The 14,511-nt window shown below is 61.7% G+C and overlaps 3 protein-coding genes across 3 annotated transcripts; 2 read left to right on the plus strand and 1 right to left on the minus strand.

Annotated features, from left to right (window-relative positions):
* Positions 1-206: 206 nt before the first annotated feature.
* On the plus strand, positions 207-3,695 carry MFRP (membrane frizzled-related protein). Its single transcript, XM_030464641.1, has 13 exons — positions 207-260; positions 336-447; positions 692-820; positions 1,157-1,303; positions 1,396-1,639; positions 1,712-1,842; positions 1,991-2,116; positions 2,228-2,304; positions 2,421-2,569; positions 2,763-2,893; positions 2,985-3,119; positions 3,265-3,392; positions 3,471-3,695. The coding sequence occupies exons 1-13, from the start codon at positions 207-209 to the stop codon at positions 3,693-3,695; spliced, it is 1,788 nt and encodes a 595-aa protein (XP_030320501.1).
* Positions 3,696-5,589: 1,894 nt separating this feature from the next.
* Positions 5,590-7,756, plus strand: C1QTNF5 (C1q and TNF related 5). The gene is made up of 3 exons (XM_008498434.2): positions 5,590-5,643; positions 6,171-6,397; positions 6,932-7,756. Exons 2-3 carry the CDS (start codon positions 6,190-6,192, stop codon positions 7,447-7,449), a joined length of 726 nt encoding a protein of 241 aa, XP_008496656.2. The 5' UTR covers positions 5,590-5,643; positions 6,171-6,189; the 3' UTR covers positions 7,450-7,756.
* Positions 7,757-11,003: 3,247 nt separating this feature from the next.
* Positions 11,004-14,367, minus strand: RNF26 (ring finger protein 26). Its single transcript, XM_030464914.1, has one exon. The coding sequence runs from the start codon at positions 14,234-14,236 to the stop codon at positions 12,827-12,829; it is 1,410 nt and encodes a 469-aa protein (XP_030320774.1). The 5' UTR covers positions 14,237-14,367; the 3' UTR covers positions 11,004-12,826.
* Between the last annotated feature and the right edge of the window lie 144 nt (positions 14,368-14,511).

The raw sequence follows: 14,511 nt of genomic DNA on the forward strand, positions 1-14,511 counted from the left end.
ACGGGGTCCAGCGGTGGGGTGGCTGGAGTAGGCACGGCTGGCACTGTCACTGGTGTGAGGAGCGGGGGTCCCCACGCTGCCCCGGGGGACCCCTCCATGGAGGCAGCTGGGGAGGAGAGGGTGATGGGGAAGGCGGCTGTGCCGGGGGGGCAGAGTGCTCTGGGGAGGATTTTAGCCAGGCTGCAGTGGGAATTCCCCCCGCCGCAATGAAAGACTTCACCGAAATCACGCTTTGCTCCGACGGTCTGGACCACAGCAAGGTAGGGCTCGGGGTGGCACCCGCGGGTCCCCGCAGCACCTTCCCCGCGCTGCCACCCGCACTTGCTCTCCTGCAGACGGAGTTCTGCAACCCTGTCTTCGAGGGCGAGGAGCCCCAGGCAGCACCAAACGCTGAGCACCCAGCAGAGGAGGATGGGACCAGCCCAACATCACCTCCGGATGGAATCGGTACCAGCCTGGGGGTTTGTATGCGAGCCCGTTTCCACAGGGCTGCCAGGAGCAGGGGGATGGTTTATCCCCTTCATGCTCCCCACTGGGCTCCGGGACCACTTAGGGGACCCTCTAGCACCCTGGGGACAAGCAGTCGGGACATGTCCAGCCGGGGCTCTGCTGGCCGTGCAGGGGGGTGGGAGGATGGGGGGGAATGGGTAATGGCACCGAAGCTCTGCCCCCTTTCCTCACCCTCCCGCAGGGCAGCAGCTCTGGCGCCGGGCAGACTGGCGGTACCGTGCTGACTTCAAGTTCACCTGGCTCTGCGTGGCTCTGATGAGCACCGTCCTCGTCTTCCTCATCGCCCTCCTGCTGGGCATCGTCATCCACCGTGAGTGCTGGGGGGACAGCTGGGACCGTGGGGTGAGGGACACAGAACCAGAGGGGGAGAGGGGCACAGCGAGAGCATCCCTCCTACACGGGACCTGCCCATTGTGAGGAGACAGTGCCCATTGCCCAGGAGCAAGCCCTCATCCACCTCCCTGGAATGTGACAAGGTCACTGGGCCCTATGAGAGACACGTGGGATTCCCTGGGACATGCACACGAGTGGGACAGAGTGGGAGCACCGGACATGGGGCTGGGTGGGCTTCCCGAGCCCTTTCCCCACTCTGCAGCCATTCCTCCCTGCCTGGTTCTGAGCTCTCCCTGTTCTTCCCTGAGCACAGAGCTGACATCCTCCCAGCCACCCAGTGCCCTACCTGCCCGTGGCACCACCACCACCACAGCACCCACCCAAAGGGACTTCCCAGCCCCCAAGACAGCTGCCACCCCAAGGCAGAGCTGGCTGCCCACCTCCAGCACGCCAGCAGCAGGTAAGTGGCAGGCAGGGCAGGGTGTGCCAGGGCAGGGGTGCCCCCCCAGCACCCCCAGCACCAGCTCATGCCCACGCTATTGCCCTGTGCAGCCTGTGGTGGGACCCTGAGGGGCCCTGAGGGCTCCTTCAGCTCTCCCAACCACCCCGGCCCCTACCCACCCGACACCCTCTGCATCTGGCACATCGAGGTGAGCCCTGGCCTGGCCATCCAGCTGAAGATGGAGACGTTCAGCGTGGAGAGCACTGCCTCCTGCCTCTTCGACCGCCTGGAGGTCTATGAGGAGCAGGGGGATGGTGGCATGGACCCTGCCCCAGCTCGGGGGAACCCGGCCAGGTAGGTAGGGCCCTTGCAGGCAGGGGGGTCCAGTGTGCTGGCAGCACCTCTCACCGCTCCTTGTGCCCCCAGGTTTTGTGGCAACGTGGCCCCCCCGACTTTTAACACTAACTCCAACCACCTGCGTGTCACCTTCATCTCTGACAGCAGCGTGGGTGCCCCGGGCTTCAGTGCTCACTACCGAGCTGTGCTTCCCACTGAGAGTGAGTAACCCCCCCCAGGGCACTGAGAGTGAGTGAGTACCCCCCCCCAGGGCACTGCAGGGACTCCTCATTTCAGGGGGGTTCTCACTGAGGGTGCCCTTGGGGGGGGACACCACAGCCAGCCTGGCTGTCACTGCCTGCTCTGCAGGGACCTGTGCCTGGGATGAGCATTTGTGTGACCAGGGGCGCTGCCTCCACCTGGGCTTTGTCTGCGACGGTTTTCACGACTGCAGGGACAGGAGCGATGAGGCCAACTGCAGCCTGAAACACAAAGGTGTGCCAGTGTCCCCCGTGGCACCTGGCTGGAGGCCACCAGTGATGGGCGGTGGGACGCGGGGGTGGAGGGCTGGGGAGAGGGGGTAGAGCTGTATGTGTGTCCCTTCAGAGTGTGGGGGGCCACTGACCACCTTGGAGGGGCACTTCTCCACCCCGAACCATCCCCAGCCATACCCACACCAGCAGGTGAGAGGTGGGAGGAAGGGTGAGGGGTGGGAGTGGGAGGCACCCTCCCAGCAGGGAGAGCTGGGGGTGTCTCTGCCCTGTTTCACAGGGGTCACCGGCTGCCCCCTGCCCTGCAGCTGTGCCTCTGGCAGATCTCAGTGCTCCCGGGCCACGTCATCGACCTGCACTTCCACAACTTCAGCCTGGAGCATCACGAGGACTGCAGCTACGACTTCGTGGAGGTGCACGACAGCGCAGGCACGGGGGCTGCCAGCCTCATGGGCAGGTACAGACACACCCCTGACATCTCCTGCACTGCTGCACCAGCCTGGGGACACCGGGCTCCTGTGGCTCAGCTGGGAAACTGGGGCACAGGGCAGACTGCTGGGGTGAAGCCACCAGAGGACAGGGTTTGGGGAGATACTGGTCAGCCCTGCATCCCGCCCTGATCCCTAGCACTCACCCCTGTGACCTGGCAGGTTCTGTGGCCACCAGCTGCCACCCACCCTGACCTCCTCACGCCATGTCATGACTGTCCTCTTCGTGGCAGATGAGGGAGTAGCAGATGATGGGTTCTTTGCCACCTACCAAGCCCGCAATGCCACAGAGAGTAGGTAGCCCAGCAGAGGGACTCTGCAGTCACCATCCTTGGGGGGTTTCAAGGCCAGACTGGGTAAAACCCTGGAAAAAACATCTTACAGAGACCTGCAGCCCCACAGAGTTCTCCTGTGGAAATGGTGAGTGCCAGGCACTGGAGTCTGTGTGTGATGGGTGGCACGACTGTCCCGATGGCACCGATGAGCTGAACTGCACTGGGGTCTCCTACCCATCCTTTGGTGAGTACCACCCTGGGGTGCTCCACTGGGCACTCACCTCCTCCCCCCGAGTCCTTGGAGCTGCCCCATGGCTTACATCTGCCTGAGGCACACCTTGTGGGCACCACTGCTGCTGTCAGAAGGGAAGCACCTCTCCCCGGGACAGGGTCTGTCTGTGAGCCTGTGGAAGTGGAGATGTGCCTGGGGCTGGGCTATAATGCCACCTCCTTTCCCAACATCTGGCTGACCATCCCCGACCAGGAGGGAGCTGCTGAGGTGCTGCAGGACTATCAGGTGAGCTGCCCAGAGGCTGCCCGGGGGGCTGCCAGCACCAAACCACACTGTGCCATGCTCATTGCCACCCTCTTGCAGACGCTGATGGAACTTGCCTGCTACCAGCACCTCCGTCTCCTCATCTGCAGCCTCTTTGTGCCCAAGTGCACCCCTGATGGGGGTGTCCTGCAGCCCTGCAGAGCTGTCTGCCTGGCTGCTGAGATGCGGTGCCAGCAGTCCTTCAGCCTCCTTGGCATCCTCTGGCCCATCAACTGCAACATCCTGCCTGACTCCAGTGATCCTGTAGAGTGCTTCCAGCCCTGACCCGGCAAGGGAAAAGGAGTAGGGGCTGAAGTGGCGTGCCCAGAGCTGCTTTCCCACCCCAAATGCCCCTCTCATCCTCCTCCTGGAGGCAAGAGGGTTGGACACTCTCTCCCCTTCCTCAGCCAATCCCAGGGGTGTTAGTCAGAGCTGTGCATGGTTCCCAGCTCACTTCTCTCTTTCAGCCTCTCCAGGCTGTGCACAGCCTCTTTCCTGCAGCCCTCAGGCAGCTGCTATAGCCTAGCAGGGGAAGGGTTAATGCTCCCCAAAGGGAGCAAGGATGGGCCAGGGTGAACCAGGCTGCAGGCAGAAGGGCCCAGGGCTGGCTGTGTCCCACAGCCCCAAAGCCAGCAGAATAAACAGTGTCACCAGCTGACAAACCTGATGGAGCAGGTGGCTCATTTGGGGAGGTGAGTCCTGCTGGAATCCAGGAGAAACTGAGATGTGGGCCAAGGGAAGGAAGGCAGGGCTGGGGTGTGGGATCTGAGCAGGAATGGAGTGGCACAGGGGAGGCTGCCTGGCTGCAGGGCCCTACAGGCTGCTGGCCCTGCCTTGGATGGGCTGTGGAACTTGCAGGGCCTTAGGGAGATGGATAGGTGTCAAGGGGGTGAGGCTGGCAGCTGCATGGTGCAGAGGGAGGATCCTGTCCCAGCAAGGTCTGTGACCCTGCTGGCTGAGCTGGCTGTGCTGGCTTCAGGCCACCCTGATGGCCACAAGCTTGGCAACACCCCACAACCACAAACCAGCTCCCAGCTGGCCAACAAAAACAGCCCCTTCACACCTTGGGACAGAGGAGCCAGGCAGCTTCCTTGCCAGCACCCAGCCTGGCCCTGGCATCCAGGACAGGAAAGCTCAGCTGGCAGTGTCACACACACTGTGCTGTGGTCACCCCCCAAGGGAGGAGAAAGGCAGCAGTGCCAGCATGCTTCCCATTGCCCCCACCCACCCTGGGTGTGTGAGGAATTCCCTTGCCTGGGTGGCTGGGAGCAGGACCCACTCTGCAGCACTGCTGTTCCCACACAGCCCCCTCTGATGGGGGGAGTGGGAGGTTCAAGCCCACCCAGCTCCTTTGTTCCCTGCTTGTCCCAGCTGCCAAAGGCTGCCTGCAGGACAGGGGGACACCCCTCAGCCCCGGGACTGCCCCACCACTCGGCCTCTGACGCTGTCCCTTGGATGCACTTAGTCCTGGAACCGGTTAAAAGGAAGCCGGGAGTCCTTCGAAAGCCCAGCACGGTCCCAGTTTTGCCGCGTGCCTGCGGTCCCCTCGGGCTATCCCTGCATCCCGGCACGGCCATTTCCACCTTCCTGCTGCTGCTGCTGCTGCCTGGCACACTCCTGCCCGCTCAGCCTGGCACAGCATCCCCCGGATGGCTCCCGTGGCTCCCCGGGGGTGTTCTGGGTGTGGGCACTGCCAGCCTGTGTGCACCCTGACACTCTCCCTGCTCCAGCCCCGCTGCCTGGGACAGTCCCCAGGCTGTGAAAATAGGGACCTGCACTCCCCTCTTCCTTCTCCCCTTGCCTGCCTTTTGCCGGGTTTCCCTCCCTCGGCCCTTCTGTTGCTTCACTTTGATTCTGCTGCCTCTTTTCTCTCCTTCCCTTTCCCTGTGTCCCTCTGCCAGGGTGCCCAGACGTGTCCAGCCGAGGTGCTCCCCAGCCTCCTCCTCTCCCTCTGCCGGGCTGTTTGTCTGACTCTCCCTTCCCCCTTCTTACAGCACTTCTGACACCATGGGATTATTTTTCTTTTTCCCCTTGTCTTGTAGCTTTTGGCTCCCAAGGCCCTTGATTTCCTTTGGATTTGGGGAGGAGAGATGTGAGGAGGAGGAGGGGGGTGGGGTGGAGAGGCTGCTTTTCCTAGGGCCTTCGGCAGAGAGAAGTGGTCAGGAGGAGCTGCAGCCCTTCCACACCGAAGAACAGCGAGGCACTGGGGCAGGAGCCGTGGGGATCGCAGTGGGTGAGGCTACCCAGCTCCGTCTGGCACATGCCCGGGGGCGAACTGGGACTCGCTGGGGTCCCGGCTCCGGTGCCTGGGAGGAGGAGAGACACTTTTCTCCTCCTTTTCCTCTTTGTTGCAGCTACATCCAGGAGGGGGAAGAGAGCAGCTCTCCCGGAGCAAGGCCACGGGGAGGGGGCTAACGCTGGCCACGGGGCTCTGCTCTCACTGGGCTGCCATGGGACGGGTTGGGGGCGACCCAGGGTGGTCCCCGGCACCGGGGTGGTCTGGGGATGCTGCAGCCCCAGACAGCCGTGCTCCGGGGAGCCAGCAGGGTTTGGAGCAGAGCCTCCAGCAGCAGGGATGGTGCCAAGGGCTGGGCCACGGCACAGCCCCACGCTCCCTGAGCTGCTGCCCGGCCACGCACTGCCTGCCGAGAGCCCCCTGCCAACCCCCAGACCCCCTCCCTGCCAGGGTGCTGCCAGCCTGTTTCCCAGCCCTCTTCACTGAGGTCCCCAGAGCCATTACACCTCTCTGCCCCCTTCCAGCCCCTCCGTGGCAGACGAGATGAAGCAGTTCTTCTTCCTCCTTGGACTCATCGGCAGCTCCTTGCAGATTGAAGACAACAAGATCCCTGGGCTGTGCTCAGGGCAGCCGGGCATCCCAGGGACCCCAGGCCTGCATGGGGGCCAGGGCCTGCCAGGCAGAGATGGACGAGATGGCCGGGATGGGGCTATGGGAATGCCAGGGGAGAAGGGCGAGATGGGCCCACCTGGTAAGAAAGGAGACATCCTGGCTTGGGAAGGGGGGACCTGCTGTGCACTTCCTGTGGGGGATGCCCTCATGCCATGGGGTGAGACCTGGGTGCTGGCACAGCAAATCCTGCAGAAGTGCCCCTTTCATGCCACCACTGCCCCTCTGTTCTGCCTGTGATGACCCTGTTCTCCCTGTCACTGACAAAGCTGCATTTCTCCCCATCCCCACTGCCATTCCTCTCTTCCACCTCCTGCTTTAGGAGGGTTCACCAAATTGTCCCCAGAACATGGCTATATCAATCCCTGCCCTGGCTCCTGGACTAGGGTTTCTCCCAGCCTGTTGGGCTTTCTCTAGCCTGCTGCTGTTCCCAGTTAGCCAAGCTCTGGCCCTCCCTGCTTGTGCTTCTTCCCCAGGCAGAGCATTGGCCACGGTGGCCATTCACCACCCATGGGAGGCTTGTAATCCCGGAGGGATGGATGGGGATGGATGATGAGGGGGGCATGATGGTTTGAGTGACTCAGAGGTGACTCTGTCCCCTTCCTCCTTGCCCCAGGACCCCCCGGTCCCCGTGGGGAGGTGGGCAGCCCCGGCATGGACGGAGCACACGGTGAGAAGGGTGCTCAGGGAGCCTGTGCGGTCGCCCCCCGCTCAGCCTTCAGCGCCAAACGCTCCGAGTCCCGCAGCCCCCCGCTGCCCGACCAGCCCATCCGCTTCGACGTGGTGCTCATCAACGAGCAGGGCCACTATGACCCCACCACGGGCAAGTTCACCTGTGAGGTGCCCGGCCTCTACTACTTCGCCGTCCACGCCACGGTCTACCGCGCCAGCCTCCAGTTTGACATCATGAAGAACGGGCAGTCCGTCGCCTCCTTCTTCCAGTACTACGGGAACTGGCCCAAGCCCACCTCGCTCTCGGGGGGGGCTCTGGTCCGCCTAGAGCCCGAGGACGAGGTGTGGGTGCAGGTGGGCGTAGGGGACTACATCGGCTTCTACGCCAGCGTCAAGACGGACAGCACCTTCACCGGCTTCCTCGTCTACTCCTACTGGCATAACTCCGCCGTCTTCGCCTGAGCCTGCCCTCGGTGCAGCCGGGGATGGAGCACATGCCCCTTCCCTGACACTGTCCCCTCCCCGGGGGGCCAAACAGTGCCGGGGTTGGGCTGTGTGGGAGCCAGGACCCCAGGACCCCCACTTTGCTCCGCTGCCCACGGTGCAGGGCAGGAATGGGGCCCCCTCTGCCGCCCCGGGGGCGGTGGGCAGCACCCCGTCAGCTGCGCTGTAGAAGAGCTGAGTATTATCTCGGGCACACCCGTTTGGTGGGCAAGGCGGCCACCCCGGCCCCTTCCCTCCCTCCGTCACCCTCAATAAAGGGCTCTCAGACACCCCTATGCCTGCTGCCTGTGGGTCCCGGCCACGGGAAGGGACGGTCCTGGGCCACCTCCCGCGGCAGCAGGGCCAGCGGGAGCCACTAGATGGAAGCATCGGCCTCCCTTTAGCGAGGGACACCCGCGGCTGCAACAATCCTTCCAGGAGCCTCGGCGTGGGAACGGGGTCAGGGGAGATGTCCCCCTCCCACCCCAAGGTGCCCGGGTTCCCTACGGCGCGACGGCGGGGACCGGACCGGCGCCCTGCAGGACGGGAGGGTCTCGTTGCCTCCATGGCCACCCCGCTGGGACAGAGCTTGCCCGGGACGAAGAGGGGGCCCTGGCCCCGCAGGGGGTTGGGCACGAAGCTTGCGGGGCCCTTGCCCGCCCCCCTGCCAGCCCCGCGCTGCAGTGTGAGCGCGGTGACCCGCCGCTGAGAAAGGTCCCTATTTTTAGCAGGGGAATGAAGAGCTTCCTCATTCCTGCCCAAAATAGGTCCCTGCGGGGACCTGCCGGGAAAGGGGCTGCTGGCCAGGGGCCCAACTCACTCCGGGGCCCCGTTGCCGGAGCGGGATGGGGAGGGATGGGGAGAGATGCTCTGCCCGGCCGTGGGGTGGCACCTGGGGTGGGCTCCTCTCCTGGCCATGCCAGCAGGACCCCGCAAGGTTCTCAGCAGCCCGGGACCCCCCTCCCACGGCTGAACAGATGCCTCTGCTCCAATCTGCCTGCCCTGCTGCCCCCTCAGGCCATGCTGCTGCGATCCCGCTGGGCTATAGCCATGCCCAGCTGGGATGAACAAGATGGGATGGCAGCAGTGGGGCCAGCCTGTGTGCCCCAGTTGGCGGTCACCACCACCTGCAAAAAGGGCTGCCAAAACCCCCCATCCTGGAACTGGGGACCACACTGGACCTGTGACCAAGGGCATGTCACTAGAACCTGCTTGGCTGTGTGGCAATGGGGGGGATGATGCACAAGACAAGTGGTGCCAAGGGCCACCTCCAGCCTACAGAGGCTCGTGGGGATGCTGGGAGCAGGGGTGAGGTCTCGATGGGCCCTGAGGGACAGAGGGACTCAGACAGCCATCTCGCAGGCTCCTCTTCCCAGCCCCAGCCCCAGGATTGGGTTACAGCTGAAGCTTCTGTTTGGGTTGAGATTGCCTCTTCTGTAAGCAGAGCCACCCAGGGGCAAACAGCACTGCAGAGCAGATCGATGGATGGCACTGTCTATTTTGGGAGCTGTCTTTCTTCTAGAGACAAAGCCAGGGGAGGTGTATGGGGGCTGGGAGTATCTTTTGGTCCCTATCACGATGTGGGTGAGCACAACAAACAGAGGCAGCCCAAGACAACCTTCTGCTGGTGGTCTCGGGCGAGGCCAATCAGCTGGTAAGGGGGTGGCACCCAGCACTGCCCTGAGGGATAGAAAGGGCTGCGAGGAGTGGCAGCAACCCAGAGAGTGGTGAACAGGAACAGGCAAAAACAGGAGCAGACAAACAGGGGCAGACAAGCAGGAACAGGCAAACAGGAACAGGCGAGGCAGTTTGTGCAGGCAGGGCAAGCAGGAGGGGCACAGCCATCTCCCAGCTCTCTTGAAGGAGCAATGGTCTCCAAAAAAGCAAAACCTGGTGCTGTTAAGATGCAGACATCCTTAAGAGGGACAGCAAGAGGGATGTAGCTGTTCAGGCCTCTGGCTGTGTAGGGTGTCTGAGCCTGGTGTTAGCACCAGAGGACAGTGTGGGGTCTGTGTGTGATGCCAGCAGGTGAAGGACTTGCTGTGCCTGGTGGCAGAGCTCAAGGAGACCTTAACTTCTGGCAAATTTCTAGAAAGCTCCAGCTGCTTCTGACAAACTCTGTCAGCTGCTCCTGATCCTGATCACTTAGCCAGTGTGAGGGGAAGTCTATATATATAGGAGGCAGGCTCAGCACCCAGCTTCTGTAGGGCATCTGGCAGGGGCAGTGGTTTGTGAAAAAAGGGGAACTGTTGTTTTGGGGTTTGTATTGGGTACTTTTTTTTTTTTTTTTTTTTTTTTTTTAAAGTCCCAGCACCTCTTCTCAGAGCAGCATATGCAAATCCTTGGCACACCAAGGTCACAGTCCCCAGAAGCCATTCCAGCAACTCTTCCTGCAATCTGGAGGACACATCCTGGCTGCCCCTGAGCTGCAGAGAGTGTGCAGAGCCTCTTGCTGGCGCTGGTGCACCTGGCTGGCAGCCTGCAAAAGGTATGGAGGGTTTTGGATGTCTTGGGAGGTGTGCTGCTGAGTGGAGGAGCTGCTGGAAGAAGTGAGCAGGCTGCATGGCATCAGAGAGGGCATGAAAGAGACCAACTGATCATCTCTGAGTCCCTACAGCTACAAGAGCTGAAACCTTCAGGTGTGGTGGCAGAGTCTGTGCCTGCCAGGCTTGGAGGTGGAAGTGCCCAATGGTGAAGGTTGTCCTGGTGACCCCTGGCAGCAGCAGGATGCCTCCTGCTCCACCTAAAAGCTTGTGGCTATGGCACAGGTTCAGCACTCTCAGTGCTAAAGAGATGCAGGGAGCACTCTCCAGACATCTTCAGGTGACCTCTGCCAGCTGACATGGTAAGGAGACCTTGAATTTGGGAATGGCAGGGGAGGGGACAACCTTTACTGAGGCTGGGACAACAGAGGACTTTCCATCTGCTGCTCTGTGTGTGACCAAACCCTAGCACAGGCTGCTCAGAGAGGCAGTGGGGTCTCCATCCATGGAGATACTCAGAACCTGACTGGACCCTGCCTGAGCAAAGGGGCTGGGAGGGAGGGAGGGGCCATCTGAGGACCCTCCCAGCCTCAGCACGGTGGCTTAGATGTGATTGATCCTGTGTTCGGGCTGCCAGGCTGGCTCCCTTTGCCCCACCACTAATGAGAGAGCAAATCTGGTGCCGAGGAGCAGCCCAAAGCCCCCCTGTGGTTCGGCTGCTGCTCGGCACCTGCTCCCTCCCTCTTGGGCTGTGATCATGAGCCGAGCGTCTGTCCTGCCTGCTCCCTGCTGTCAGGCAGACGATGGCTGTAGTCCCCGAGGGCTCTGCCTGTAGCAGGAGGGCTGGGGGGTGGGGGTTTGCAGCTGGGATGACAAAGGGATGCCAGGGATTTTCCCAGCAGTGGGGTGGGGGATGCTTTTAGCAAGCTGTCCTCCTAAATTGGACTAACCAAGCAGCATTGTGTTGCTCCCTCCTTGGGGAAAAGGAGAACCCACCTCCCCCCAAAAAACCCTTCCCAAGAACGAGGCATCAGGCAGCTTTTGGTAAAGGAGACTTTAATCTGCTCAGTATCTAGTCCATAGTGCAAAGAGTTAAACTTAAGGCAAAGCTTTCTCTTTTCGTATAAACAGGCAGCAAACATACAGGCCCTAAAACAATAAGCGTGACTGCTGGAATAGAAAAAGGGTTTGAGGGAGAAACTGCAGGGCTGGGGAGGTGCCCTTCCCCCCTGCAATTCACATAGGAAATGTTGCACCCCGAGATCTATGAGCTGGTCCCAACCCATCAACAGCACCTTCAGTGCCTCCCAGAGCAAAGCCACTCTCCAACAAGATCCTGTCTTCCCACAGCTCAGGTTTGCAGAGCAGAAGCAACTCCCAGATGGCCTGGCCTCTCTTCTGCCTCTGTTTTGGCTTAAATCACTGGGGAAGAAGGAGAATAGAGAAGGAAGACCATGCCAGCCAGCCTCAGGCTCTTGGCTTGCAGTCCAGGAGACAAGATTTTTTCCAGTCTGGCTCCAGCCAAAGTTGGCTGTGGTGAGTGGCTGAGCTCAGGCAAGCAGCTGGAAAAGGAAAAGCTTTTTAGTGCAAGGTCCTCTTGCAGCCCAGACGTTTCTTGGAATGGTGCTGGTTGATCAAGCTGGGATGAGCCATCTCAGGCCCTCCCCAGCCAAGATTCAATACTCTTTTTAGACTCCAGGGGACACTTTTAAATAAGACTAACTACGTTTCTGACAAACAGTAAGACAGAACAACAGTGTAACCCTGCCCTAATCAAAGAAAGCCATGGTCCTGGTACTGCTCCAGGCACACTGCTGCAGATCAGCAGAAGATATGGAGAACTTGTGCCTGGAGCTGGAATGTCTCAGGAGCTTTGTGGTCCCCTCTCCTCCCAGAGTCACTCCAGCTAGCCTGGGAAGCAGCACTGGTGTCAACCATCCAGCTCCATAGCACACCAAGCCTGGAAAAAAATGTGCATTATCTAGAGAGGATCCTTCAGCAGCAGCTCAGACATTTGTTGCTGCTGCTGCCAGGGCTGTGAGCACCCTGTGGGTTCCCTAAGCAGCACCACTGCCCCTTGCAGAGTGTCTGAGTCCCTCCAGCCTCCTCGTGTGAATAACCTGGTGTGTGCTTGCAGGACTTGCATAGGTGATGTGTGGAAGCAGAAGCAACACTGAGCTCTGCACCAGGGAGCCTGCAGTCACCACAGCTCAGGACTTCACAGGAAGCTCAAAATCCAATGCCATGGTGACTGGGATACTGAAGTACCTCAGAAAACCTGCTCTTCTCCAGTTGAGAGCCAGGTTCAGCCCTCTGGGAGCAAAGCCTAAAAAATATAAGTGTGCTCATTGCTCTCCTTTCCTTCCCAGGGAGCTCCCCCACTTAGGTGGCAGGAGAAGGGAACAGGTCTGAATGCAGTCTGCCAGGTGGCATTATGATCAGGAAAAAAAAAACAACAACCTGTCTTGCACCAGCCCCTGTGATTCCCAGGAGAACAAAGCCTTTAACCTTCCCCTTGGCTTTGGCTAGGAGGGGCCAGAGCATCTTCCTGCACTCTGCTTTGGATCTCAGACTGCTGCAGGCTCGAGGCAACAGGCCCTGAAACAGAAGTTGTTGACAAAAACAAAGGTGACTCTTTCAGCCTGATGCAGAGATCAGTTATTGTGCTTGCTAGCAAGAGCTACAACCTAGATACAGATGAAACGTGGCTGGCAAACACCCCCAGCAGCCTTTGGCCCTTTCAGCACCATCCTTAGTTCTTTTGAAGCTGCTTGAGGCAGCCCTGGGAAGTTCTGCTTCCTGGGAAGAGGCAGAAACAGGGTTGCCCTCGACTTTCTGTGAGAATGACCCAAGCCACCCCCTCCCTTTGGGGTTCACAGGTAGACATTGAGGGTCTGGAGGATCATCTGGCGGCACAGCGGGCAGTTGCGTTGGTAAATGGCCTGCTGGAGCAGGACTTCTGTGCAGTCCTGACAGAGGCAGAGGTGCCTGCAGGGCAGAAGCAGAACTGTCTTGGTTTGGTCTTGACAGATGACGCATTTCTTACGTTCCTCTTGTTCTTTCAGCAGCATCCAAGGGTCATCATCCGGAGCACCCTCTCCATCCCCATCCGCCGCGTTCAGCTCCTGCCTCCGGGGAGCTCTTCCCCGGGAGGTGCTCGGTTCCTCCCTGGCTGTCTGGGGACGTTGTCCCACCCCAGCACTTCGGCTGAGAGCAGGACGTGGCTGTGGTACCTGCCCGGCACCCATCTGCTGGTCCTCCTGCTGGGCTGGCAGTTGCCAGACCCCTTCCACCGCCAGCCTGCCGGGACCCATGGCCCTCGGGGCCGCCTGCCCCCCTCGGTCGCTGTCCCCTCCCCGGCTCCAGTCGGTCACCTGCAGGCTCCAATCCACCAACCTGCGCCAGGCCTGGGAGGTGACGGCCATGCCCAGGGTGAGGACTGCCACCTGGTAGAGCCTCCAGACGTCCCTCTGCAGGCGGTGGTAGGAAGGCAAGGTTTGGAAGTAGCCCAGCACGTAGCCCGTCAGAGTCCAGAGCAACCCAGGGTTGAAAATGAAAGCTCCGACGGCGACGATGAGGAGGAGCAAGCCCAGGCCGTAGACGTTGACGAAGAAGATGCTGACGAAGAGCTCGGCGCCGGCAGCCAAGAGCTCCAAGGCCAACTGGCAAGGTGACCAGAGGAGGATGGAGATGGCGATGGTGCCGCTGGAGACGTGGGCGAGGAAAGCGGCCAGCAGGTCGGTGACCCTGAGGAAAGGGCCGGCCAGGGAGTCCCAGAGAGCCACCAGCAGCGTGAAGAGGTTCTGCGTGCCGATGAGGCAGACGTTGACCAGGCTGTTGACCAGGTAAGCCAGCAGGCTGGTGCCGATGGCCAGGCCCTCGCAGACCTGCCGGGCCAGGGCTTGCCCGCAGCCCAGGAGCCCGCAGAACCCGCGGTGCAGCAGCTCCCTGCCCCGCAGCCCCAGGTGCGACAGGAGGTGCCCGGCCACCTTCAGCCCCTCCAGGCCGCAGCAGCAACCGCGCAGCAGCCCCGCCAGCCCCTGCAGCCCGCCCGTCGCCAGGCAGCCGGCTGCCCGGGCTACGGAGCTCAGCCCGAGGAGCAGCCCGTCCCAGCACGCCACAACCCCGGCGGCGGCGGCGGCTGCGAGGCTGCAGGCGGCGGCGAGGAGCCAGAGCAGCGCAGAGACCAGCGAGGACACCAGGAAGAAGTTGACGTCCAGCACCAGGACCAGCAGATCCAGGGCCAGCCGCAGCCCGCGCAGCAGCACGAACAGGAGGTCCATAGCGACCGCGACCGGTACCGGCACCACCGGGACCACCGGGACCACCGGCACCGGGGCCGCCCCGGCGGGGCCACAGCCGCTCCGTCACCCGCGGCCCGGACGGGGCCCCCCGGCGCTGGGCGCCGCCATGTTGGCTCCGGCTGCCCGCGGGAGGCCCGGGCCAATCAGCGGCGAGGGCAGCGCCTCACCCCGCCTCCCATTGGGCGGTTCGGAGGATGCGGGGCGGGGCGAGAGGCATAGGGGAGGGGCCTCTGCCCGAAGAGCGGCTCCGATTG

The sequence above is a fragment of the Calypte anna genome, chromosome 24 (genome assembly GCF_003957555.1).
Source record: "Calypte anna isolate BGI_N300 chromosome 24, bCalAnn1_v1.p, whole genome shotgun sequence".
Lineage (NCBI taxonomy): Eukaryota > Metazoa > Chordata > Aves > Apodiformes > Trochilidae > Calypte > Calypte anna.